The 25,208-nt window shown below is 33.6% G+C and overlaps 2 protein-coding genes across 9 annotated transcripts in view; one reads left to right on the plus strand and one right to left on the minus strand.

The window, feature by feature from the left end:
• LOC105324818 (cyclic nucleotide-gated channel beta-3) overlaps window positions 1-20,140 on the minus strand; it is a 38,091-nt gene extending 17,951 nt beyond the window's left edge. For 2 of the 8 annotated variants that reach the window (XM_066079400.1, XM_066079403.1), the window contains exons 1-4: window positions 19,960-20,140; window positions 19,717-19,795; window positions 14,261-14,404; window positions 13,338-13,933 (exon numbers count right to left, since the gene is read on the minus strand). In XM_066079400.1, the coding sequence (XP_065935472.1) occupies window positions 13,338-13,920 (583 nt within the window). In that variant the 5' untranslated portion in view covers window positions 13,921-13,933; window positions 14,261-14,404; window positions 19,717-19,795; window positions 19,960-20,140. Of the gene's footprint in view, window positions 1-3,189; window positions 4,138-13,337; window positions 13,934-14,217; window positions 14,405-18,496; window positions 18,694-19,716; window positions 19,796-19,959 lie in introns of those variants that run through there. The other 6 variants (XM_066079402.1, XM_066079404.1, XM_066079401.1 and 3 more) reach the window with 6 other exon arrangements.
• Window positions 20,141-23,672: 3,532 nt separating this feature from the next.
• LOC136273445 (uncharacterized) lies at window positions 23,673-24,886 on the plus strand. The gene has a single exon (XM_066077863.1). The coding sequence runs from the start codon at window positions 23,693-23,695 to the stop codon at window positions 24,884-24,886; it is 1,194 nt and encodes a 397-aa protein (XP_065933935.1). The 5' UTR covers window positions 23,673-23,692.
• Window positions 24,887-25,208: the final 322 nt, after the last annotated feature.

Here is a 25,208-nt window from a genome sequence, read left to right on the forward strand (position 1 = left end):
TCAGCCATATCTTTAGAAGTGATAGGTACACAAACATAAGGCTCAAACTGTCTCAATCAATATACATTATATTAATCCTCATCTTGTGAAGCACACGTACGGCTCAGTGGTTATGGGTGTTAGGCCATTAACCGAAAAGTGGCTGGTTCAAACCCCACTGTGGTGTTGTGCACTTAGACAATGCACTTTATCTACCTTGTTCAAGTCCAAATTGGGCACCAGCTTATGCTGGGGAATAATCTACGATGGACTAGTGTCCCATCCAGGGGGAGTCAATGACTCTCATCCGCTTAGCACCACTGAAATAGGGGATAAGCACCGACCCTATATGTGCCTTCGTAGCACAGAGTAGGGTTTAAGTTAATCAAAGTACTGAAAGTACTGAGAGACGGAGGCATCATTGCAGAGGAGATTAATCTAATAATTCCAAGTATAAAAGTACCGACGGGAGTTGATTTCATCGATTGATATTTATCTTAAAATCAACGATATGTAATTTCGCATGCCAAGTAGTTTCTTATCCGTAATCGAATAACGCATATTTTCATAATATGAATTTTCGGGCTTTTCCGACAATTTTAAGAATTCTAGGAAAACATCATATGAATCATGTTGCGTAATATTTTAAGATAGAATAAATTCCATCAAACTATGTATCAGTAATGTAAATATTTCTGGAAAATTAATGGATCCAAGCAATATTTAACTTTATAATATTTAATGCTTCAGAATGCATTACATCGAATTTACGTATTATTTTCGAGAACAAGGTCTTGTCAGCGGCGATGATCTGTGATTAGGTCCAAACACAATTTCACTTCCGGTTTGCCAGAGTAACTGCATAGGAGAGTTGATAAAAATCGACTCCCAAAAATAACAATGGTTTTTTCTTCTTCAAATTTTAAGGTATAGAAGGTTAAGAGTATCAATTAAGAGTTTGCAATACTAAATACTACAGGACAGAAACTACTTTGCTAACATATTCATGCTCTTTTATGGAATATGCAAAAACAAATTACAAACAAAAAATATTTTGTTAGTTAGTACTATACCTAATGATTCACAAAATATACTAAAATGTATGATATATAATCAATGAAAACTTTTGGACAGTGAACTTTTTTCATATGAAAAAAATCGCTCATGCTTAAAAACCCCTAATGTTACATGTAGGTAATACATGCATGATCTCAATCTCGCATATATAGTTTTTGTTCTTTTTCTTTTGCAGAATGTACGATTCGATTGTAGATAGTGATCAAATATATTTCTAAGCGTTTCAAGAAGTTATGGAGATAAAATATTTATATATAAGAGATGCTACAGCTCATTTTGCTCAATTTTTCCCAAAATTACCGTTGATTTAATCATTTCAGGCGGTCCAAAAAGTAAATATTGCTAGCTCAGCCTTTTGATCAACAGCTTAGCGCATCAACTGTAAACATTTCATCGTGACTTTGTGCAAGGGATGAAAATATTATGAATTTATACAGATTTTACTTGTGGTGTAAACAAATTTTAGAGATATAAATTTAGAATTTCGGAAAATTATTTAACACGCAATCGCGAGCTTTTTTGCTGTAAAAAGATTCAATCTTTCAGTATATGCACGACTTCTTTTCTTTTATCTAACTATGTTTAAAAAGGGAAATATCCAAGATGAAGAGAATTCGCTGTAATATCACTTTCAAGCTAAATTTAAAATAATATACCGCGGTAGTTCTTGTAATACCCCGTACTTCACTTTTAAAAGAAAATATGTACATTCTGTCAAATGTTTTTACACTTTTTTCACGCGAAATTCTCTTATCAGCTTGTAAAAACACACTGACTTCCCAACTTACTTTGAAATCGACAGTGCTGGCCAGACATTGCAGGATTAATCAAGCTTCACAGCACGTGGCCTGGGTACTCTACCTATGCACACACTGAATGTGTGTATGTGTGTGTGTGTGGGGGGGGGGGGGTGCGTTAAAGGGTGTAATCTGGATGTTTAATTTATTTTTTTCACTATCCTTATAGTTGGTTTAGCATGCATGCCCAGTAAAACTAAACTAAATGTGCCATGCTACTATCACGGTTGTCTGTACTTAATTGGGGGAATACTCAAGTTCACATAGCAGTGGTTCAACCAATTTTATTGGATCGATGCCGGGGGCGGGAGTGTAGCTATACATCTCAGCGGGAGATTAATTGATAATGCGCAAGTAATATACGATACAGACTAAGAACCACGCCGTGTTTATCCATTGAATCTCATAATTATTCAATATTTTGGTCAACACAAGATGGTTCTTGAGGAATCCTCATTATTTGACTTCACGGACAGGAAGCTGTATAAAAAGTATAAATAGCCACTAAACGATAACACCATTGCTATTCTTAAACTCATGCATATTCATACTTACTTGGAATTTGACAAATGGACTAAAATTTTCGAGAGAAATTATGTTTATTGATCGCAATATGTATAGTTCTATTTATTGTAATTGCAAATAAGATATTTATTTCAATAACAATGTTGAAATATGAATCCCAAACGAATATTGCAATTTTTGCCGCTAGGTGGTGTCCGTCAAATCCACTATCGACGTCACATGTGAGCTGACCGGTAGCAATAGAGGAGGCTCATAGAGCCTCCGTCTAAAAATTGTGTACCAAATTGTCACTTTCATCAGCCATCCCCACTCAACTTAACAGGAAATCTATTTAAAAGTACTAATTTAGCCTTAATCAGGTATAAATACCGGTAAGCTAGATTTCAAAACCATGTTCACTCTACACCACTTTAGCAGTTTATGATATACTATAAACCAACTCTTTTTCGTGACAACTTTATTTTGCAATTTGCAGGAGATAAAATATGGTTCTTGCATGGCGATGAATTTTTGCTAATAAGATTTGTCTTGGAAATATAAAATAACGGTTCCGTCAGTCAGTATCGAAGACATTTGAGAACTGAATTGCTGTGAAAAATATTCACGAGGATGATGCTCTATTGAACATAAAAAAAATTTCTTGCATACAAATCAAAGTTGGTTTAAAATCATCCACGTGCTTTTACCATACATAGATTACATGAGTGTTTGACTGAGTCAGTTCACTCTAGCTATATACAACCACTTGTTCATTAAACATACTTCCTTTGCTTTGAATAAATGTACATAATGATCAGTAGTTTTCTTTTACCTTCATGGTACTCGGACAAAAGGGGTATTCTGCTCTCAACCGATTCAAACTCCTGCAAAGAAATTCCCTCAAAATCCTCTTCACATAGTCCCCAAGTGGCATATCGGACAGTCATGGCTGTGGGTTGTTTTCTGGGTCCAGCCCAATCACCAAGAGAAATGTCCCAAACCATTGAACACAGCAACAAGAACTAACTAGTAGTTGCTGGGCATGGCTCGAGTTTTGGTGAAATTAAAAATTAAATAAATGGTGGATAAATATAAAAAAACTCTCAAATATTCATTAGCGTCACTAGAAATTATGAAGGCAATCCATCAACTGTTGAACCTTTTCTGTCCTAAGCTGCCTTTAGAAATCCAAACTTTTTGGTAGACATTAAGATTGAGAAATCCAATACAGCAATAATTGTGTTTTACTCAAAGCCAATTTACTCCCGTTTCACAGTTTTGCTTTAATCACCGCAATTAACTTTCTTGCAAAGTCTGGTTTTTTTCCACAATCCTCTACAAACAATTTTTCCATTATCTGCTCATAAAAATTTTTTCCTTCCCTTGCAACCAGTAAGTTACCATACTGCTGATTAGCAAATTAATTCTCCCAAAGACTTGCATGCATGCCCACAAGATGACAACTGAAATTCCAATGAATCGAATATATGAAGGAGAACAAATGTCTTTGGTTAAGTCCAATCAAAATGTTTTTCCTTCCCACATGATTCTGTTATTGAACAATAAACTGTGGAAGTCTGGGCATTATAGGAATCCCCCGATTCTCGAGGATGCTGACCACTAATCAATATTTAGTAACAAAGTTTAGGAGCATTTGATAGTGATACAATATCTGTAGCTCTCCGGACTCTCTGCAACCTTCTGGCTCCGAAAAACAGATTCAAAATAGCTGATGTGTCTTTTAGGCTTGCTTTGTGAGAGCCAAGTGTCATAGTGAAGACAATTCCATCACTGGTGGGATCCAAAATGATACATTCCAACACATTTTGTCGACAATCAATATTCTTTGATAGCTATTATAGAAGAACTTTCTGTTCTTTCAAAATGCTCTCTGAGACTCCCTCTTTAAGTGAAATGGTATAAAATGGTATCTAAAATATTTGGAGTCAATAATGCATGAGGTTTGAGGATTGTAAAAACTTGAACTGTCCCTTATTTCCATGCATATATCTGTGCAACGGTATAAAATGGTATCTTTTTTGGAGTCAATGATGCGTGAGGATTGTAAAAACTTTGTCCTTTATTTCCCTATATCTTTGCAATTTGCATTATGATAAGCTTCCATGCTTGAATCCATAGTTTTGAAAGATGATTTGTGCACTAGGTTATATCATAATTTTTTCCCATAATGATGAAAAGAAGCAACATTGTCATTTGCTACTTAATCAACTGTTTTCTGTAGTGTTAGTCATTCAACTTTTAGGCACTCAATGATTTAAATTTGTTTAGGATCAATCCAGAGCATTATATAATTGGTACATTCCAAGTCATGTTACGTATACAGTACTGCAGATGTTCGAAGTACTAGGATTTTTTTTTACAGCAGGTACAAGTATATAGTCAAATTTGTCACTCCATTTACTTATATTTTTCATTATGGAGAAAAAATCATGTTAAAAGTACTGGTACATACCAGGTACATGTAGTACATGTATACCATTACTGATTTCTCTTATTTTAACAAGTACTGGTACATATAAAGACAAAAAATCCCAAAATTGCAGCCTTACTTAATCTTATGTAAAGAAAAAAAGGCCACAGTTGAAAGGACAGTATATTGCAGCAGCTGGGTTTTCAAAACTACAATGCAAAATGATAATTGGCAAATAAATGGGAAATACATGTAACTTGATCGATCAATATCCAAAACCCTGCACATAAATATTTACTGAAAACATGTATTTTATAACTGCATTTGGATTGAAATATAACGATTACCGTAATTTATTGTCATAATCTTGAGGGGACTCTTCTATGATCATTGAACTAAATCTTTCATGCTCGTGTGTGAAGATTTCATTCCTGATATGGTTTACAGCTTATATCAGAAAATTATCCAAATCTACTAGTGCTGTACAACAACTTTTCTACAATAGATATATCTAAAATTTGAAGCAACCCAAAAATGCAGAACTTTTGTTTCTATATGCCATCACTCCTCAAACCTTGGAGATCTCAATTCCTGTTTTTGTTTGATGATTGCATTGTATCAGTTACATAAAACCCTATCCTTAGTTTGATTTCACATTAAATTTTCACTTGTTTCTCTTTCATTCACACTTTTATAGGTAGCGTAATTGGGTTCATGAAGTTCTAGATTAAAGCAAAAAAGGAGCGAGAATAAGACACTCGTGCTAATACTGGCAAATTAAGCAAGGAAATTAACAGTCATGATCGAGTAACAAGAACTCAATGAAAATTTTTTGGTGATTCTTGCTTTTGGACTTCTCTTCTAGCAGAGTCTTTCTATTTCACATCGATAATAACAAGACTTTTAGAAACAAAATTTGTTTAAAAAATCCTTTGATGCAAGTCCTAGATAGGAAAATTGTGCACACTTACTGGGGGTATATTTCATTGAATAATCACTGTATCATTGCATGTATGTATTATGTCCTTGAAGTTCCTAACTGAAATTTACTGGAGTTGCTTATGCTTAATTAGCATCGTTTAAACTCAGAAATTTTCAGTTAAAAGCCATCATCAGAATTCCTGGGTTATCTTTATATCCATTAATTCACAGTGCAACAGGTAGAAAACCTGTATTTAAGATGATGGTTAAACATTAGTTTTCATTAATCTCTAATCTAATAAAAAAAATTCTCATTTTCGTTAAATTGTTTTTAATTTAATTTTTTTTCTTTAAATTGAAAGATGAGGTTTTTTATGCTGGTAGTACTTAAGACGTACAACAATTCACTTAAAGAAGCCTCATAGAAAGTAAATTGTGATATCAATTGACGAGAGGCTTTCAGAGTCAGTTCCTGTCCACTATATTGATTTCAGTTTCCTTTTTTTACAAGACGTTATAATGTTCTATGAGAGCATCACAAGTTCATTGGCCTCATTGGACAGGTCATATACTATCAGAACCTTAATGTATCTACACGAGAAAAAACCACATTAACCACTCAAATCAACTCAGATTGTCACATTACATGGCTTTCACTTATCTTGATTGATTATCTCGAGAAGACAGAAACTCGAACTGGGAGCAGAGACATTCTTAAAACACAACAGAATTGGATTCGGTACATGCATTACAGTATATATATCTATGTTCCCTACACTAGTGAAAATCAACTTTTATTTAGAACTTCTGCGGTACAACTCGATCTTTAATTTTCAGGAGGTTTTCAAAAACCTATTTTTTTTGTAAAAATTTCTTACCACAAGCTTATCATACCACAAATCACTTTTTTCACTGTTAATCAAATTAGGGGGAAAAAATTTTCATAATGAATAAAATTTCAGAGTATCCAGCACAGATATACATGCAATCAGAAAATAGAAAAAAAATAATTGAATCTATATTTAATTTAAAAAATCTACACATCATATCCTTATGAACTGAAAAGTTAACAAAGTCTCTTAAAACTCTGTTCAGCAGTTTCAGAAAAGTTGTACTCACAAAAAAACAGGATCGACACACTGACTGACAGACAGACAAAATGAGAGAAAAAAAGAGTAAGCTCACATACCCCACGCTCCCCAATTACTTGACAATGCTACACATAATGAAATTGGTAGGGTACCCATTAAATACTTTTAATTTATATACCCGGTACATTAAAAAAAAATCATCACATTAAAACTCCCTGCAAATATGCATATCTATACTTCTGTCTTTAACAGCAAGTAAATTCTAAATTCAAAAGTGCCAAAATTTGCAGAAAATTTATGGAATCCAATTTTCCTGGTAATATGCACATCTACACACTGCATACAAAATACCTACAAAGAACTATATATGATATGAGTTGAATTTGGCCCCCATAATTCGCCATTTTTTAGTGTTTCGGGCACAATAAAATGTTGTTATTTTTTAGAAGAGTGGATATAAAATATTTTGTCACCCATTTATTTGATTTATTTGCACTCACTTGCAGTATGACGTCAGAAGTGAAGCTATTTCTATATAATTCAATCAAAATCAGTCAAAAATTGACATTTTTATTATCTTTTAACGAATGGGAAATATAGAGCGCATGCTTGAACATGTAAAAAAATTTTGTCAGTTATTAGTCTTGGCTAGTTACATCTCTGATTAAAATATTTTGTTTGTTCAAGCATGCGCTCTATGTTTTCTGAAAGAAAAACTGCTTAAAAACAATTAAGCTGTTTCATGCTAAAAATGGCGGGAAAAGGTTGTCTTTATGATATCATATTTTTAAATTGTGGGCACTTGAATCAAAATGACCATAAATAGAAAACATCACATATATATCTGTACAAAGAAAAAAAAGAACTAGAGGTACTGTGAGCAAGCTCACAATTGATACCCCCCGCTAAGAAAAAAATCATAACGTGTGTATTTTTTCTATAATAGAAAATATTGGATGAATCTATTTCACTGTCCATTTTCTATAAATAACAACTACTCTATTTTTTAAAACTGTTAATGCTAATAGGAGTAAACAAACCAATTTCAATCCTTTAATTCCATTTTAATTTAAGTTAACTGTTAATGCATGAGGACATTTGCATCCTTCCGTTAACAACCATGACTCGTATCAAACAAAATCCACATGTCAAGCAGCCATTTAATATTTAAACATTTTGAATAATTGGTATACTAAGCCCGATTTTTTCCGAAATATTTTTTCCACCCATTTTTTTCCCAAAAAAAATTTCATCGGGGCAGGCCATTTTCAGAGAGATCATCAGGGGATGAGAATCTAAAATTAATTTTATGTGGCCTGAGAAGAGCAAGCTTTTTGTCAAATTTTAGCTTCTAATATTTCCATTAATACAAGACATGACACAGACAGAATTTAGCATTTTTGAAACAATGACCTTGAACTTCCTCAATTGACCTTGGGTCAAGGTCATGACACACCCTTTGGTCATAAGCAATCTTTGTGTGAAGTAAGAACTTCCAATGTTTCTCCATAAGAAAGATATGGTCCGGACACGAATTTTGCATTTTTTTCTGGCAGTGACCTTGACCTCGCCCGAATGACCTTAGGTCAAGGTCATGACACACCCTTAGGTCATAAGCAATCTTTGTGTGAAGTAAGAACTTCCAATGTTTCTCCATAAGAAAGATATGGACCGGACACGATTGCACAGACAGACAGACGGACGGACGGACGAACAAGGTGATTCCTATATACAGTAATTACAGTAAAATGATGATGTTCATTTTAGGGGGCCATTTTAGGCCCATATCATATATAGTCCTTTCCTTGAAGCAATTTAAGAGGAGATGCACTGACAAAGTGCTTATTACTAAACTCAATATGTGGCCAAAATTTTAAGTTCAAAAGGTTCAAAATTCCCAGAAAAAGGTAGGAATTAGAATTTCCTGGTAATATGCACATGTACATTTTTCATTCTAAATATCCACAAAGTTTAAAAATATTCTGTGCATCGGTTTAAGAGGAGGTGCACTTACAAAAAAAAAATGGGACTGACAGGCTGACCGACTAACTGATGGACTCACAGACTGACTGACTAACTGATGGACTGACAGACTGACTGACTAACTGATGGACTGACAGACTGACCGACTAACTGATGGACTCACAGACTGACTGACTAACTGAGAGACTGACAGACTGACTGACTGACTAACTGACTGACTGACTAACTGATAGACTGACTGACTAACTGATGGACTCACAGACTGACTGACTGATGGACTCACAGACTGACTGACTAACTGATGGACTCACAGACTGACTGACTAACTGATGGACTCACAAACTAACTGATGGACTGACAGAAAGACGAGTCAAACATATTATACCCCTCACAACTTGCTGCATGGAATATAATAATCATACTTCATGCAACAAAAGTGAAGTAAGGCACATTTCCAATGTGCATGAATATAAGTCGAATATTTTAAATTGGAATTACATTAAAAAAAAACAACTGAAATTCAAGGGTCTGACTTATAAATAAATTTGTTTTACTGCCACACATTCTTTTCAGAGCAAGACCAACTCAAAATATTAAAGCAAATTAGGATTTTGACACTAAGATTGTTACTTTTTTTTTCAAAGTTTACTGGACCCGATAGAATAACAGGGCTACATTCAAGATCATAGCAGCTAGCCTAGTTGCTAGGTTGTAGATATCTAGCTTGATCTATTGAATGGACAGTTAGGTTAACCGCTAAGTCTCGATCTGATTTGAAGTTGGAAATACTCAACTAAAGACTAATTTCATCAGCATAATTTGTTGATTTCAATCGAAAATATTGATGTTAAAATTCATTTTAAATTATATGATGAACAAAATATCATATAATAAATAGATTTCATGTTTGTTACAAAGTAGTTACTAAGGTGGCCATCTTGAATTTGATGTTTAGCATAAAATATTTAGGGTATGAATACCTACATAGTGGCTAGGTTAGCTTTCCGTTCAACAGCATAGCTGCTACGTAGCCTTAAAAAGCAGTTGTGATCTTGAATGCAGCCCAGATCACATGACACCTTACACAAGGACATGTTAACAATGTAAATTTTAAAAACACACCTCAGCAGCAAGAGAGGGTTAAATAGTGTGTTGGTGAATGAATGATATGTACATTAGCACTAAGGGAGCTGTTAAAAAGCTATATGATAATTATGTAAAAAAACAAAAACTACTTTTTAATAAATCATAGTATTTCCTCTGTTATTCAGTGTTTATATAGATACAGTTCATAGAGATTCCTGTAATGAGTGTATACACACAAAATTTACACATTTACATGTATTTTGCAAATAATTTAAGGATCTTTGACACTCAGTGAATTTAATTTTTTAGACAGTAAGTCACAACATGGTGATTTTAACCCATTGTGAAACAGTTTATATCGCCAAAATGCGGTGTCAATCTACATGGCGCAATGGGTTTATATCAGGCTTGGGGTGAACTACATTGTAAAGTAATGCATTACATTACCATTACATGAGTAAAGTAATGCATTACCATTACCATTACATTGTTTTAAAAAAGTAAGGCTAATAAAGAGTTTTTGCAAATGTTTCAAATATAAAACACTCTTTAACATATCTACAGGTTCATGCATGCTCAGTATCAGGTTCAAATTCAATGACTATACGAGAGTCATTCTTTATTTGCTCAATATATAATCATCTTGTGGCATTATGAACAACATATTTCATAAGTAAAATGATATTTATAGACATTTGGCATGATACAATGTAGGATACGAAATAGAGACACAGAATTACATGCAAAACAAAAAACAAGTTATGGAATAATGTTGCGGTTATTAAAAGCTAAATTATAAGAGATATTTCCCCAGATTACACAAATCTTTAAAATTTTTGACACTTAATTGTATTAATTCATAAACAGATGGTTTTTCCCAGTTATATTTCTTAATATATGGTATTTTAATCGTATTTCTTTCTACTGAGGACACTTTAAGACAAAAGATTGCTGTTGCACTTTATGATCGAAGTTTCAAAGGATTCATCTTTTAACTGCATCCTGTTAGTTTGAAAATCTTCCCAGCTATACTAAATAAATGTTTTACAGGAGCAGTCAAAGCTTGGACTGAAAAGTACTGTTTGATGATCTTTATCATAGGATATATTAAGTGCAATAGTAGAAAAAATACATGAATCTTGTATTTTCTATCAGTCCAAACTAATGTACAGTGTACTTAATATACAAGAGAGAGAGAGAGAGAGACAGAGAGCGAGAGACAGAGAGAGAATAAGTGAGTAAAATTATTTTCAACTGAGTTATAATATTGGAAGTGATATTGATTTTCATCATGGATGGACAGTGCATTCAGGTGCATGTCTGTATCCTATTTTATTTGGACATAGCGAAAGGAAGGGGATTGGGGTGTTTAGCACTTCTTATAACAATAGATTGTTTTGATACTTAGATTATCCTGGGGGCATAGTGTGTTGTTAACACATTTCTTATTGAAGTGCAAACTGATTGGAGTAAATTGTTTAAATGATTAAAAACTCTTAATAACAACACTCTTAAAAATGTTATGAAATTGTGCTGTTATATTTAGTAATATTAACAGTTCAAAAATGAATTTTTAAAAATCTTTGTTAATAATACAATTAAAACATTTTTATCTCAAGAATTATTTCTTTCTTCTTTAAAAATAAATTTAATCAAATTCAATTTCAACTATTCATTTAATCATCACATTTTATAAAGTGAACATGCATAAATAAGCATAGTAATGCAAAGTAATGCCATGTAATGCCAGCATTACACTAGATTTTGGAAAGTAATGAATTACATTACCATTACTTGTTATGCTAATTTTGTGGCATTACACATTACTAGCATTACTTTGAAAACATGTAATGCATTGCAATGCATTACCATTACATTTAGCATTACCCCAAGCCTGGTTTATATTGCTTCAGCCTACCAAGCCGCAGGTCCCGAGTTAGAATACAACAGAGACTTTTATATTTTCATGAAGAGTGATAAAATTTAAAAAGGTGTTTTTTTCCCCAAATTGAACATTTTTTTGGTCATTTTCAAGTCAAAATCATGCTAAAAATCCATATCTTCGGGTGATCTAGAAGAATGGCCTTGTATGCAAAGATTTTTCCAGGTGTGTGGAGGACCCTTCAATAATCTGTGGTAAATTACAGTTTAAGTCTGCAAACAAAATCTGTGAATTACAATTATCGACCAGATTTAAATTTTACAGATTAATAAGACTCATAAAGATTTCCAAAAGCAGCAAGGAAAAATACCTGTAATGTGGTAGTGAAAATCTGTTAGAAATGTATTTACTTGATCATTTTTTGCCCATCAGTCAATGTTAAAGATTGTGATGAAAGGGAGGTAATTCAAACTCATTTCTGATTCGATCCACACAGTTTTCCTTCTTACAAGCTGAATCAAGTTTTGTTCAAGTGTTCGATGACATAGATAAAACAAATTATTTACAATTGTGTACTGCACAAAACTTTCAAGAAAGAAGCAAGCTGATCATTGATTGCTGATAAGTGTAGATTATTTGTAAAATCCATTACAATGTATTAATTAATTCTGATAGGTATAAAATAATGAGAGAATGAGCACTTATTCATAAATCCATTTCTTTATTTCTTTAGTGTATTGACTCCTTAATTGCTGAAAAGTCTAAAGATTTGATCTGAATTTAGAATGTACACAAAAAAGGAACAAAAAGCAAAATCCATTCAAATGGAAAATAAAAGATTGCTTGGAGAAGCACATTTTAAGGGGGATAACTCTGTAATTGATGCCAAACTCTGCTGAATGTTAGTTTTAACGCTTTATTTTGTCTGCATCCTATCCTCAGCAATATTTTAAAGCACTAATAAATCTGGTATATATACTTGTTTGTATTACTGATTCTGCTTTTAAGTGTAATTAACAGTGTTGTAATATTTTAAAGGTATGTTTGTATAAGCATTCACTGTATCAACAAACTGGTAGTGGAATGTCAATTCTACATTGTACTGGTTGATTTCCAGTGTTCACAAATGAGTAGATGCTGAAGGGCTGCCTAGACTACTGGGTAATAAGTCTACATTGTACACATTGCTCAATATGGACCAGTGATATGAGAAATCAAAGCATGAATGATGAATGCTCATATGTTGTGATTCTCACTGTCCAGAGCATATTTTCCCCCCTTTTTTATAGCAAGTTTCTTAGGGGAGGGGGGGGGGGGGGGGGGGGGGGTTGAAGGAGATGTCAGAATTATTGTAAGTTTGGAGAATTTAAAAATTGCAAGTCAAAATGCCCTCAGGACTTTACAGTGAGGTAAAGAAATGCATGGTATTTACAAGTCTTCCATTTCCATTAATTTCTAATGTTCTTATTCTACGTACTTCTCACTAAATGGCGACCATCAAATTGAGGAATATACATATTTTTGTAAGAAAAACATCAAGCTATTTCCTCCACATTACTTAACTAAACAGGTGCATATATACTTACCAGAAAATCTGGGCACATGGAGTTGTCCTCCTCCCTCAGAATTTTTGTTGCCGGGGGTCAAGACAGTTTTCGCGGGTTGAACACAGATGATCTTGTCCCCTGGTCTGAGTCCTTCCTCCAAGGGCTTGCTCTCACTGACATTCCTCACAATTCTTCTCCTCGTATTACTGAGCTCCTCAATATCACTGTCCTCAAAGGAGAAGATGTTGGAGGAGTTTCGAGGAGAGCTGCTGTCACTGGCATTCTCAATCGAAAAAGACGGATTAGCAAGACCACCCCGAAGAGGTTTTAGCTGAACGGTCTCGAGGAGTTGCTCAGATGATGTGGAAATGTCTGGAGCATTGGGGTGGAGGAATTCACTGATTTTGATACTTATGGATTTCTGGTGCTCAGAACTGAGGAATGACGCATGAGTCCGAGGGGATTCTCCAGAACTTTTTGTTGATTTTGTCGACTTTTCAGCCTCTGAAGATGTTGCCTTCTGCTCCTCTGGTTTTTTGCTTTGTTGTTTTACTGTCTCTTTTTCTTCCTTTGGTTTCCCAACATCTTTCTTTGCCACTTTTAATGGCACCACTTTATTCATTTTCTTCTCACACCTGCAATAAAATTATGATAATTAAACTAAATCTGTGTTTTATTAACAAATATTTTCCATTACCATCAAAAGCATTGAAAATGAACCTTACAAGAGTTGCTCTCATAGAAAAAAACAAACACACCCTAAACCAGACAAGCTTTATTCATTTTCACTTCAGTTAATATCACTAAAAGCATTGTCAGATTTAAGAATAAATTGCCATGGAAACAAGTAATGCTTGAAAAAGTGAAAGCCAGAGAAGAAAATCGAAGCCAGAGAATATGAAGCAGTTTAATGAGAAACCTGGACAATTTGGATGTCGCGACGTTTGCAGCAATGATAATACCTGAGGCCACCAATTCATCAAAAGCTGCAGGTACTGACAACAGAAAGGTAGCGACTAACGAACATTCCAATTAACAAAGAAAATCCCTGCCTCCATCCACTGTTCATGCTCTCCATTGCTGGCACTGGTTAGAAAATATTTTGCCTACAAGAAATCAAACATGAAAATAATTGAAATTCTGCCGTATCTATTATTTTGGACCATATGTGATCTAGAATAACAGGCCTTCTAAAAGTCTTTGGCTAGTAGAATGCATTATTGTGGGATTTGCTTAAGATGTAAGTTAATTAGCAGGGGTTTTTTTGCCATTGGCCTCCAGGGCATGTATCTGAAGTTTATAAGAGAAAATCAATTGAAGTAATTGATGATATGGAAATAGTGATTAAGTTTGGGGTTTTTTTCCTTCTTTGGGAGAGACAAGGTGGGAATTTAAAAGAAAACAACAAAAACCTATATGCCAAGTGACTGGCATCTTCGCTAGCTAAGGGTATTTGATCCCCATGAACGTTCGTAAGGAGCGGTGCAAATCAGAATCCCTTGGCTAGCAAAGATGAGTGACTGGATATAAAAATAAAAATCATAACTTGAATCCTTTAAAGGTTGATACAATAGAAGATGTCAAAGCATGAATGCATCGATCACCTCCGAATCATTCAAAATTTGGTAGTGTTTACACTAAGCCTCCCTCCTTTTTTTGGTTTACCCTTCGACTCAGTTGGTAAAGTGTTTGTTTTTTAAGGTGATCTGGGATATTTGTCGATATTAATGTGATTAAAGTACATTATAATTGAAATACTTTCACTGGTTTAGAATTGTTAAATTTTACAATATTTTACAAAAAAAAAATGTTTAAAAAATCATTGGAAAGGTAAAAATATCAAAATCCTCAGTGGAATTTACTATTTATAAAATTACACTTGATTTTATTGTTTATTTCGATAAATAGTACGTCACAACATGGAGGTGTCCCATACCACCTTAGATGGAAGTGTGGCTTTTTTTTCACTTTGGATAAAGTGTAATTTGAATCATATTTTTATTTTTTTTTTCTATCATGGAGGCTATTTATAATCACAGCAGTAATTGTTTGTTGTAACGAAGTTATTTTGTTTATTTATGGAATTTTCTTTACCGTATTTGCAAACAAATACATGTTTACATTTATAACAAAGAATTCTGAGCTCTGTAATGAGATTCTTGTAAGTCAAATTTTTAACATTTCACAATCAGTTAATCGTTCTAGAAAAAAAGAAGGGAAAATTAAAATTTGAACATTTGCAGTGATCAGCTAAACTGTGACCATATGCCACTTTATTCACAGATTTATTCTACAAATGGTTTGTAAACATATCAAAACACATTACATGCTATGGACATAAACAATAATTCAAAAACAAAGATCATATGTTTTTATTGCTTTATCTTTTCCTGATCCTTTAAAACACCAGAATGCATATGTATATGTATCTTTGCAACTCTCCTCGCTAAAAATTCCACAATTCTTGTTGTGATATTATACCGTCTGGTCTTTTCAATTCCTCAATTATCAGTATGTGAAGGGGAAGAAAAACATTATATCAATACTTATTAGCCCAGTATATGCACAAGAAAACATTATTGAGATAATCCTCAGAGAATAGCCAGTAAAAACTGGTTTTCTGTAGAGAAATACTGTAATCTTACATCTCTCTCTCTCTCCTCTCTCTCTCTCTCTCTCTCTCTCTCTCTCTCTCTCTCTCATTTGGAAAGAAAATTAAATGATGCTTGCATAAGTTTCCCTAATTAAAAGCCTGAAGACTAATGAGGCTTATTCAAGTTCAGTGATTAAAGGGAAGTAACTTTGATCTGAAAATTTTTCAACAGATCAATACAGTCTTGTTTCTGTGGATTAAAATCAGTTGCTACGGGATACATTGATGTAACAAATGGAACAGACAAAGCTATCGTGATGAAATATGCTAGCGAGATGATTTCAGGAATATTTTATGTCCTACACAGATACGATGATTTTATCTATGTATGTAAACAATAATCAGCTTTGTCATAGTACAATGTCTACCAGAAAATGGCACATCTATTTGAACCTGGAGAAATGTGATTAAGAGATTAAAAGCTGTGTAAAAATTATTTTAGGAATCAGTACCTAATTTACACTACATGTAGTAGGTACCATGTCCTACAGTTTGGTATCATATGATAGGTTTTTCGTAATATTTCGTAATATTTCGTAATATTCTTGTCATTTCCATTACATGGAATTTGTTTTTTTGGGGTGGCAACAATCCGGCTATAAAATCTTTGTATATTAACATTCAATTTCATACCTCTTTACAACAATTTCCTTATCAATAAAATCTTCTGCAATCTTTATTATATATTATCGAGTTCCAAAATTGTATTAATTTTCTCAACATGTACAGATTTTGTTTTTACTATATGGGCAATAATTCAAATGAACACAACTTACAAATACATATCATACCGGTATTAATTGTAAATATAAAAGTTGAAAAAGGGGTTAAAATTGGTTTCTTTCTTTTTTTTCCTACACATCAAAACCACTTAATAGAACCATTAGCAATACTTGTGTATAACTCTTGCGAGCAGGAGATAAGCCATCAGAAGACCACAAATCCAAGCAGACTTCCAACGGAAATCAGTATTCATGAGAATAGCCTGTCATATCTCATTTCATTGTCTCAAGCGATGAATTTTTAATGGCTGTAGAGTGGCTTCAGAGTTTAGCTATGCGATTGCTGCATTATTGTGAGCCATATGGCTTAAAATCAAATTCAGACAAAAATAATATTGGCCTAAGCTTTTAGCCAACAGGACGCAAAGATTAGTAAATTGCAAATGCCATGACATACATGTATCTCTAAGGTGGCGAAGGATATTACTCACTCACTTTTTCAGTGGCGGCTCTTTTACAATTCCTCTAATATTTATACTGATATTGACATCTTTTAAATCTAATTGCCACATGAGGATGTCAGAAGGGGTTTTAGTCAAAATAAATTTGCTCTGGATTTTATCTTTATGTGCTAAACAAAGTCTTTGAGTGCAATTAAGTACATAAAGCTTGTTTGCACCAACCTTTTTACTATATATATACTGGTATCATTATCAGTGATATATGTGCCTGAATTACATGTAGTCATTTTTGTTTCTTTGAAAATAAATAATGTATTATATTATGTTAAGAGTAACTCCTCTATCTTAAATTATACTAATTAAAACTAACTTGCGAAGTGACCTGAAATTGGAGCTAACAAACTGGTACCACAAAGAGTTCCTCGAATTGCCTTCAGCTGTGAGAAGCAATGATATTTTCTCTTAGACAATTATGATTTATACATTTTTCCTTCCTTAATATCATCTTGGTGCAGCTCATCTATAATATCAATGGATTTCTCCCAGATGGCTTCACCTTTCATTGCCGATTCACCCAGACAATTGAATTACATTGTCTGAATTCATGTATTGTTTTTGGATTTTACATATATTTTTGGATTCACTTCAGTATCAAAACAATTCTGCCTTAATTTTCAAGTCTTCATAGATCACAAAAAAAAATTGATAGGTTAACCTATAATTAGACTTGGTTATAATGAGAAGTGACTTAAATCATAAAATTTTTCAACATTTTCCCTTTATTTCAGCACATAGGGAAACAAATTGATCATACCTTATACATGTAATAATTAATACTCATAATAACATATTTTCCAGATACTAAAATAAAGATTAGAAACTTTTTTTCTAATAATTTAATGACTTTTGAAAATTGATAGAAATATCTACTCAAATAATTTTGACATACTATGGTATTCATCATCAAGCTCTATAAATCTATGTACTATATAAATGATGTCATAGGTAGGATATCAGTAGCAAATAATGCTAATAATTAAGACATTTCTGGATGTTTATGGCCTTGAAATGCCAATATTAAATAGCTCATACTTCAATCAGGCACATATATACCTGATGGTAGTAATACTTTCTCATATATTCTAATCTGGACAAGAAAGGTTTCTGTTTTTTACCAAGCCTTTTGCATATTTGCATATCAAGTGCTTTACTTTCTGAGGCCATTATGGTTCTATTCGGTTGTCTTCTTCTAAGGATGTAAGCATTTAAGGATGAGGGGTACATCTCATACACAAAATAAAGTATAAAGTGTAATAACAAGATAGGATAATATGAGATTATCATAATAACTAGACTTTTTACCTGGTATTTCCAATATATGTATCACTGATTTTTCCATCCAGCAAACCATTAAGAAAACAAGTCACAAAATTTCACAGTATATAATCATTATCGTTAGGCTTCCTTTGGTGGTATCCTTGTTGAACTAGAGAGCAATTCTCTGAATCTCTTCAACATGAGAAATGTCGTTACTGTCATATTATTCCATGCTATATTGACAAAGCCAGTGATTCTATGGAAACAACCTGTGATTCTTTGTCATAACACAGTGTCAACAATCTGTTGTTTCATCTCATCACAACGACAGCTAGATCCATCATCCACAATGCAGCAATAGCCGTCACCCCCATCCCCCCCCCCCCCCCCCCACCCTTACCATCCACTTCTTTTGTAAAATAAAAATAAAGATTATACCATGCACCTGTTTGGACATTTTTTAAGCAGGTATTAAAGTTGCTCCCCCCATTTCAAAATCATTGCAACATGTAATTACACAGGCCGGGGGGGGGGGGGGGGGGGGGATCATATGTAGTACTGTAATTTGACAATAATATTGTTAATAATGTACATGTACAACTTTATTTTGTTTTTTAACTGAATCAAAAGTAAAATCTACAACCTTGGCAATGTTTGAAGTTTCAAACCCATATATACTATAGAATGCTAGAAGACAGAGTCGAACCCTCATTCTCAAAGAAACAAAAAGATAATTCTACTAAAGATAAGACCCTGAGTGGCTTTTTCTACTATGTATGATGTTATTCTGCTATCATGGTTTGTATAAAATTCCACTTTCAAATTCTTCTCAATATCATCATAACTTATGATGGAGGTAAATTTTGTTCATTGAAGTGGATAAGTTTTTGAAATATAACAACATTAATAATTTAGTCCCAACAGTCATAAGTAATCACTTTTTTTTTTAGCCTGACAACTGTTGCAGGTGGAATTAGTTGTATCTTTTGTCCCTTGATTAAAATGTCAGAGAAAATGACATATATTTTCTAAAAGCTTTCCCACTGTAGCCTTTCATCATACAATTTATCTTATTGAAATAAGTGACTCATAAAAAAGTTTGGGAAAATAAAAGATCATCAGATTATCTTTTGAAAGAAATAATTTTGTTTTAATTACTACCATTATATAAAAATCTGTATCGTTATATAAAGATAAAAATTATATAGGATTTTTAAAAAATAGTATATTTTTCTCATTTAAAATAAACAAAATAAAAAACTTACCTTTGAGTTTACAAGGCAAGGATTTTCCTAACAATTCTTCTCATCGCATCCAGTAGACATGACTTTGTCCGATATAGATCTAAATATTACAAATACATAATCAATAGATTTCTAAGCTGCTATCTACCCAACAATAATTAATACCAAATCAATACAAAAAGATTCACGCAACATAACAACCTTCATAAAAAGGGGCAAAAATAAAATATACAAAAGAAAAGTTCACAGTTTTTTTGCCCTCACTTTGTGAATAACGCCGTCCTTTGCAATTTGTTTATATAAAGCCCATAAAAAAAATCCCCACTTGTGTTCTTATATTGCTATTAGATGAGACAGCGAGTAGCGCGTAATTGTTTGTATTTATCCATCAGATACATCCATATTCACGGGATTTCACCTTACGTCGGTTACCTGGGTTATTGCTAGCTGAGTATGATGGCTTTGCAGCCATCTGATGTTGATATAGGCGGGATCAATACGACAATACTGAGATCATTAGCAGTAATATGTCTAACAATGTATCGATTTTCGGGAACATAAGTCTCAGATAAATCAGGTGTCACCAAGAGATTTCCTTCCGAGATTTTAATTAAGTGGAGTAGATTTCAATGTTTAATCAAGGAAAAGAAAAATAACGATGTTGGTAGATACGGGCTTCTAGCTGCTAAGATGCCTCAGTATCAAGACTTTTCCTCCTTTCTCCATATCATTGCAAGGGTTTAAGCTTTTGATATTATATGTATATTAAAAAATAAAAAAAATTATTGTATGTTTGCTAAATGAATAAGTCTATTAGTTTATTTTTAAGGTCATGGCCATGCACATGGTGACTTTACTTTTAATGATATTTCTCCAGAAAATGTTAATTTAAAGGCATGACTGAATTGTTTTTCTTATGATAATGACTTTTCAATTTGTTTGAACAGCTAGAGATTAAATATAGACTGTAACTAAATCAAAACATTTCTTTTAATTTTTACTTGTATATTTCCACAAAAAATAATAATTTTCTTTTTCTTGAACTCTAGTGTATGTATACGCTTGTTTTAAACTATAGGGCCTACAAACATTCTATAAACATTTAACAAACATTTCATTAAAAGCAAAATTGTGTTCCATCCATGCAGCGTGTTGTCTCAAAATTACTCTGAACATTGTAATGTCTTAATTTCTACAAAATGGCATGAAGATACATTAGTCTGCGAGAAATTGGATATTTTTCAGACAATGGACTCCTGAATTCCAGAGAGATTTTTACAAAAAATTAGCGGAAGAATATGGGATTACAGATTACTGACTAGCTAGTTTTCAAAAACATATGCAATTAATATTTACTTTTATATATATATATATATATATTACATATTCAAAAAGCAATATTAGTGTATTAGTATCTACACTTACAATATCGACAGCCCGACAGTGGATCATTGATGATGGCACTAGCACAGTTGCATTCCTCAATGTTATACCGGTATATTATGTCATCGTGTATTGACAAGTTTGACTCCCGCAATAAAACCATCTACCCAGGATACATGCCACTGTTCACCTTATATATCCATCTGGTTGGTTTATTGCTCTCTCATCTAATACATACATGCATTATCCGATTTTCCAAAATTACCCTCCTCTCACACTACGGACCTCGGGGGGTGGAGGGGGGGGGGTCTACATCGTAGTTGACCTGACATGCATAGTAAATAAAATGCCAACAAAGTCTTTAAAAATGTATTCTGGAGGACACACACTTTTCTTTCGTTTCTGTTATCATTTATTTAATTACCCCAAATTGCGATTTTTTTTCTCTGCCAATCCTAGGTATGTTACAACGCACTTTGAAAAATTACGCACTTTGAAAATTTTGTTCAAAGTGCGTTAATTTGGGGACCAAGTCTACGCACTTTGAATTTTTTTTTTCAAAGTGCGTTGATATCGTCGATAATAACGCACTTTGAAAAAAAATGTTCAGGGTTTAGTCGAAATAATATATAACATTAGATGCAATAAATAATTGTTTTAACCTTGTGTCGCTTAATGGGATGTATTTTAAAAAGAACCCACTGCATTCTCAGCTAACTTGATGAACAATTCCTCGATAAGTATTTTTCCCCTTTTCTCATAAGCTTACGGAGTTTGACAATTTACATATAGAACTATGGAGATTTGAATTATCCAAATATGACATAAACTGCATCGCTTAGTAACTGCATTTTCCTTTTTGTGTTTTTTTGGTGTTTTTTTGTGGGGTTTTTTTTTTTGGTTTTTTTTTTGTTTTTTTTTGTTTTTGCAGCAAACTTACTAATTATCTGGTATATTGTGCGGTGTGCCAGAAACGAAAATTATTTAATTTATTTATTGATAATGGAGATAATTACGGAAGCTTGTTGAGGCCAGCTTAATAGAAAAAATAATTTCTTTTGCGTTTAAACGCAATAACTATTGCGTTTAATCGCAATCTTTTGCGTTAAATCGCAATGAGGTTTGCGTTTAAACGCAAAAGATTGCGATTAAACGCAATAGCTTTTGCGTTTAAACGCAAAGAACATTGCGTTTTAACGCAAAGGTTTGCGTTTAAACACAAAGAACATTGCGTTTTAACGCAAAAGTTTGCGATTAAACGCAAAGTTTTGCGTTTTAACGCAAAAGTATTGCATTTAAACGCAAAATATTATTGCGTTTAAACGCAAAGCTATTATTGCGTTTAAACGCAATGATTTTTGCAAATAAACGCAAACATTTGTGCGATTAAACGCAATAATTTTTGCGATTAAATGCAATACTTTTGCGATTAAACGCAAAGTTTATTGCGTTAAAACGCAAAAATGTTTGCGTTTAATCGCAATGATTTTTGCAATTAAACGCAATGAATGTTTTCTTTAATTCAAATGTTAAAATTTGGAATTACATTAAACGAAAAGAAGAGGAGAGATTTTGGAACGAAAAGAGGTAAGACCATTGATATTTTATTATGAAATGAATGTTCATAAGTAATTTAGTTTAACTGCATTATTTATATCTCTTATCTTTCTTGTTTTGGCGTAAACACTTTTTATTTGAACATATTTTATTCTACATTCTTATCTCTCTCTCTCTCTTTCTCTCTCTCTCTCCCCCTCGATGATCTCTATCTCTCTCTTTCTCTCTCTCTCTTTCTCTCTAGCATTTTTAGGACTTAAAACAGTCTTTGATATTGCCGGCTGCATGATTCTATTCGGGTATGCGGCTTGATCTTTTGAAGTTGTCAACGACCGGACGCCGACGTAAACTGAACTTTTTTTCCATTGTCTATTGTAGTCGTTGAAGATGGAGCCTGAGTTAGAAGACTTTCTCAGACAGCTAGTAAATGATGAAATAATACATAAAATGAAAGAACAGAAGGTAAATATCTAAATTTTATAATCTATCTCTCTCTCTCTCTCTCTCTCTCTCTCTCTCTCTCTCTCTCTCTCTCTCTCTCTCTCTCTCTCTCTCTCTCTCGTTTAGACTGTAGTATATGTTTCTTTGCTTTTACCAACCAGGCCCATTTTCTCTATGAACATATAGTCTACAATTTGAAAAGAGTTTAATTTTTTTAATATTCTTAAAACCATACAATTTTCCCCATTAAACATTTAAATATTTTTTACGCGCGTTAAACGACGATTTCGATGCATGATACACCCTAAACCGACATTGAGGAAAATATGTATTAATATTAAAGTAGGAATAGATATAATCAGAAAGAGAGACATGCAAACAGAGACATAGTGTGTGTGTTGTGTGTGTGTATGCGTGTGTGCGTGTGCGCGCGCGCGGGTGTGTTCCTGTTCAAGCTTATTTGAATAAGTTCATTGATGTATGGTTGGACCAAAAGTTTCAGCATCCTATAATCAAATATAAAAACCGTAAATATCTATGATTTTTCGTTTCAATCAATATTTGATTAAATGGCAACGAAATTGTTTTGTAGATAACGCTCGCCGTCCTTGCTAGAATGAACGATAAGGACATTGCAGAGTTTTTACCTAGAATCGGAGATAGGGTAAATTTGAAAATTCATCTTGAGGAAACAAAGAACAAAAAAAGAAAACCAAAGTCATCTCTTCTTAAAACGCTGCGTCAAAAAATGGGTATACAAGGGAATGATATTCAAAGTAACAGCTCCAGTGATGAAGGACCCTCTACCTCAACGGCAAAAAAACAGAAAACGCACATGTCTAGATTTGGAAATAAGAGTGCAAACAAACATATGCGTAAAGTGGAAGTTGGTTGGATCCATGCAGGTAAACAAATAAGAACGCCTAGAGGTGGTGGTACAAGAAAACTGAACCTCCCCAAATCGTACAAGAAGGGTGAAATTCTGGAGGAAGTCAAACCCCTTTTTTTCCCAGAAGGAAAATCCCCAATGGGAACAATCGAAGATTTTGTCTTTTCAGTGGCTGATTTTTCGCAAAGAGACATTGATGGTAAGTCGATAAACGACTTGTACGTAGAATCAAAGATGACTACCCTTCGATTATACCTTATGACCTCAAAGAAACAGAGAGATGGGGGCGATTCTGCAGTAGATGATCCAAATTCTTCAGGAGGAGAGGAACTGCCCGATCCACAACTTACTGATGTTCATGTTGAAGTGGTTCCTGAAATCGCAACAGTCAGCTCCGAAAATCCACTGAATATTTCCGGTAACTGCATGGAACCTTCCAACACACAGAATCATACCACTGAAGATAATTTAGCAGCTGCGACATTGGCATCAACTTTGTCCCTAACAAACGCATTCTCTGAGGAGGTTGTCAGTCTTTCTAATGTACCTGCAGATAGTGTTTTACTCGATATCCAGAACTACATTTATGACCCAGAGATAGTATTCGGGCCCCCTCAGATTTCTGAAAGCCTAGATGAAACATTACCTGCAAAAGCATGTGTGAAAAATCTTGTTATTAGAAGAGGTAGCGCATTCTCGGACATCATGAATTTTTTCTTAAAGGAGGAAATGAATCTGAGAACTGACACATTGGAACTAAGTATCTTAACAGAGAAAGGGGAGGATTCTGGGGGCGTGTTCCGGGACGCCATGTCTGAATATTGGGAAACTTTTTATTTAAAGCATACGGAAGGAGCAGATGTAAAGATTCCCACGACAGTTCACATTATGAAACAAGAAGAATGGGAAGCAGTAGCATAAACGCTTGTCTTGTGCTTTAAGCAAGAAAAATACCTTCCAGTACAAATTTCCCGGATCTTTCTCGAAAAGTGTATTTTTGATACGACCCCGTCAAATGAAGAGCTTCTCGAATCATTTTTGGGGTTTTTACCCGATATGGATAGAGGTCTGATCAAAGATGCTCTCGACAATTTTGATAGTGTAGATGAAAATGAACTCCTCGACGCCTTTTCGAATTTTAATCTTAGAGTGTATCCCTCCAAAGACAACTTCAGAAAGCTTGTGGTTGAGTTGGCACACCATGAACTTATTCAAAAGCCGTCTTTTGTTACCCTCTGCTGGT

Source organism: Magallana gigas, chromosome 3 (assembly GCF_963853765.1).
Source record: "Magallana gigas chromosome 3, xbMagGiga1.1, whole genome shotgun sequence".
In the NCBI taxonomy this organism is placed as follows: domain Eukaryota; kingdom Metazoa; phylum Mollusca; class Bivalvia; order Ostreida; family Ostreidae; genus Magallana; species Magallana gigas.

Bases quoted from the DNA above. Each gene is read 5' to 3' on its own strand.
- LOC136273445 (XM_066077863.1), top strand. From the start codon at position 23,693: ATGAACGATAAGGACATTGCAGAGTTTTTACCTAGAATCGGAGATAGG.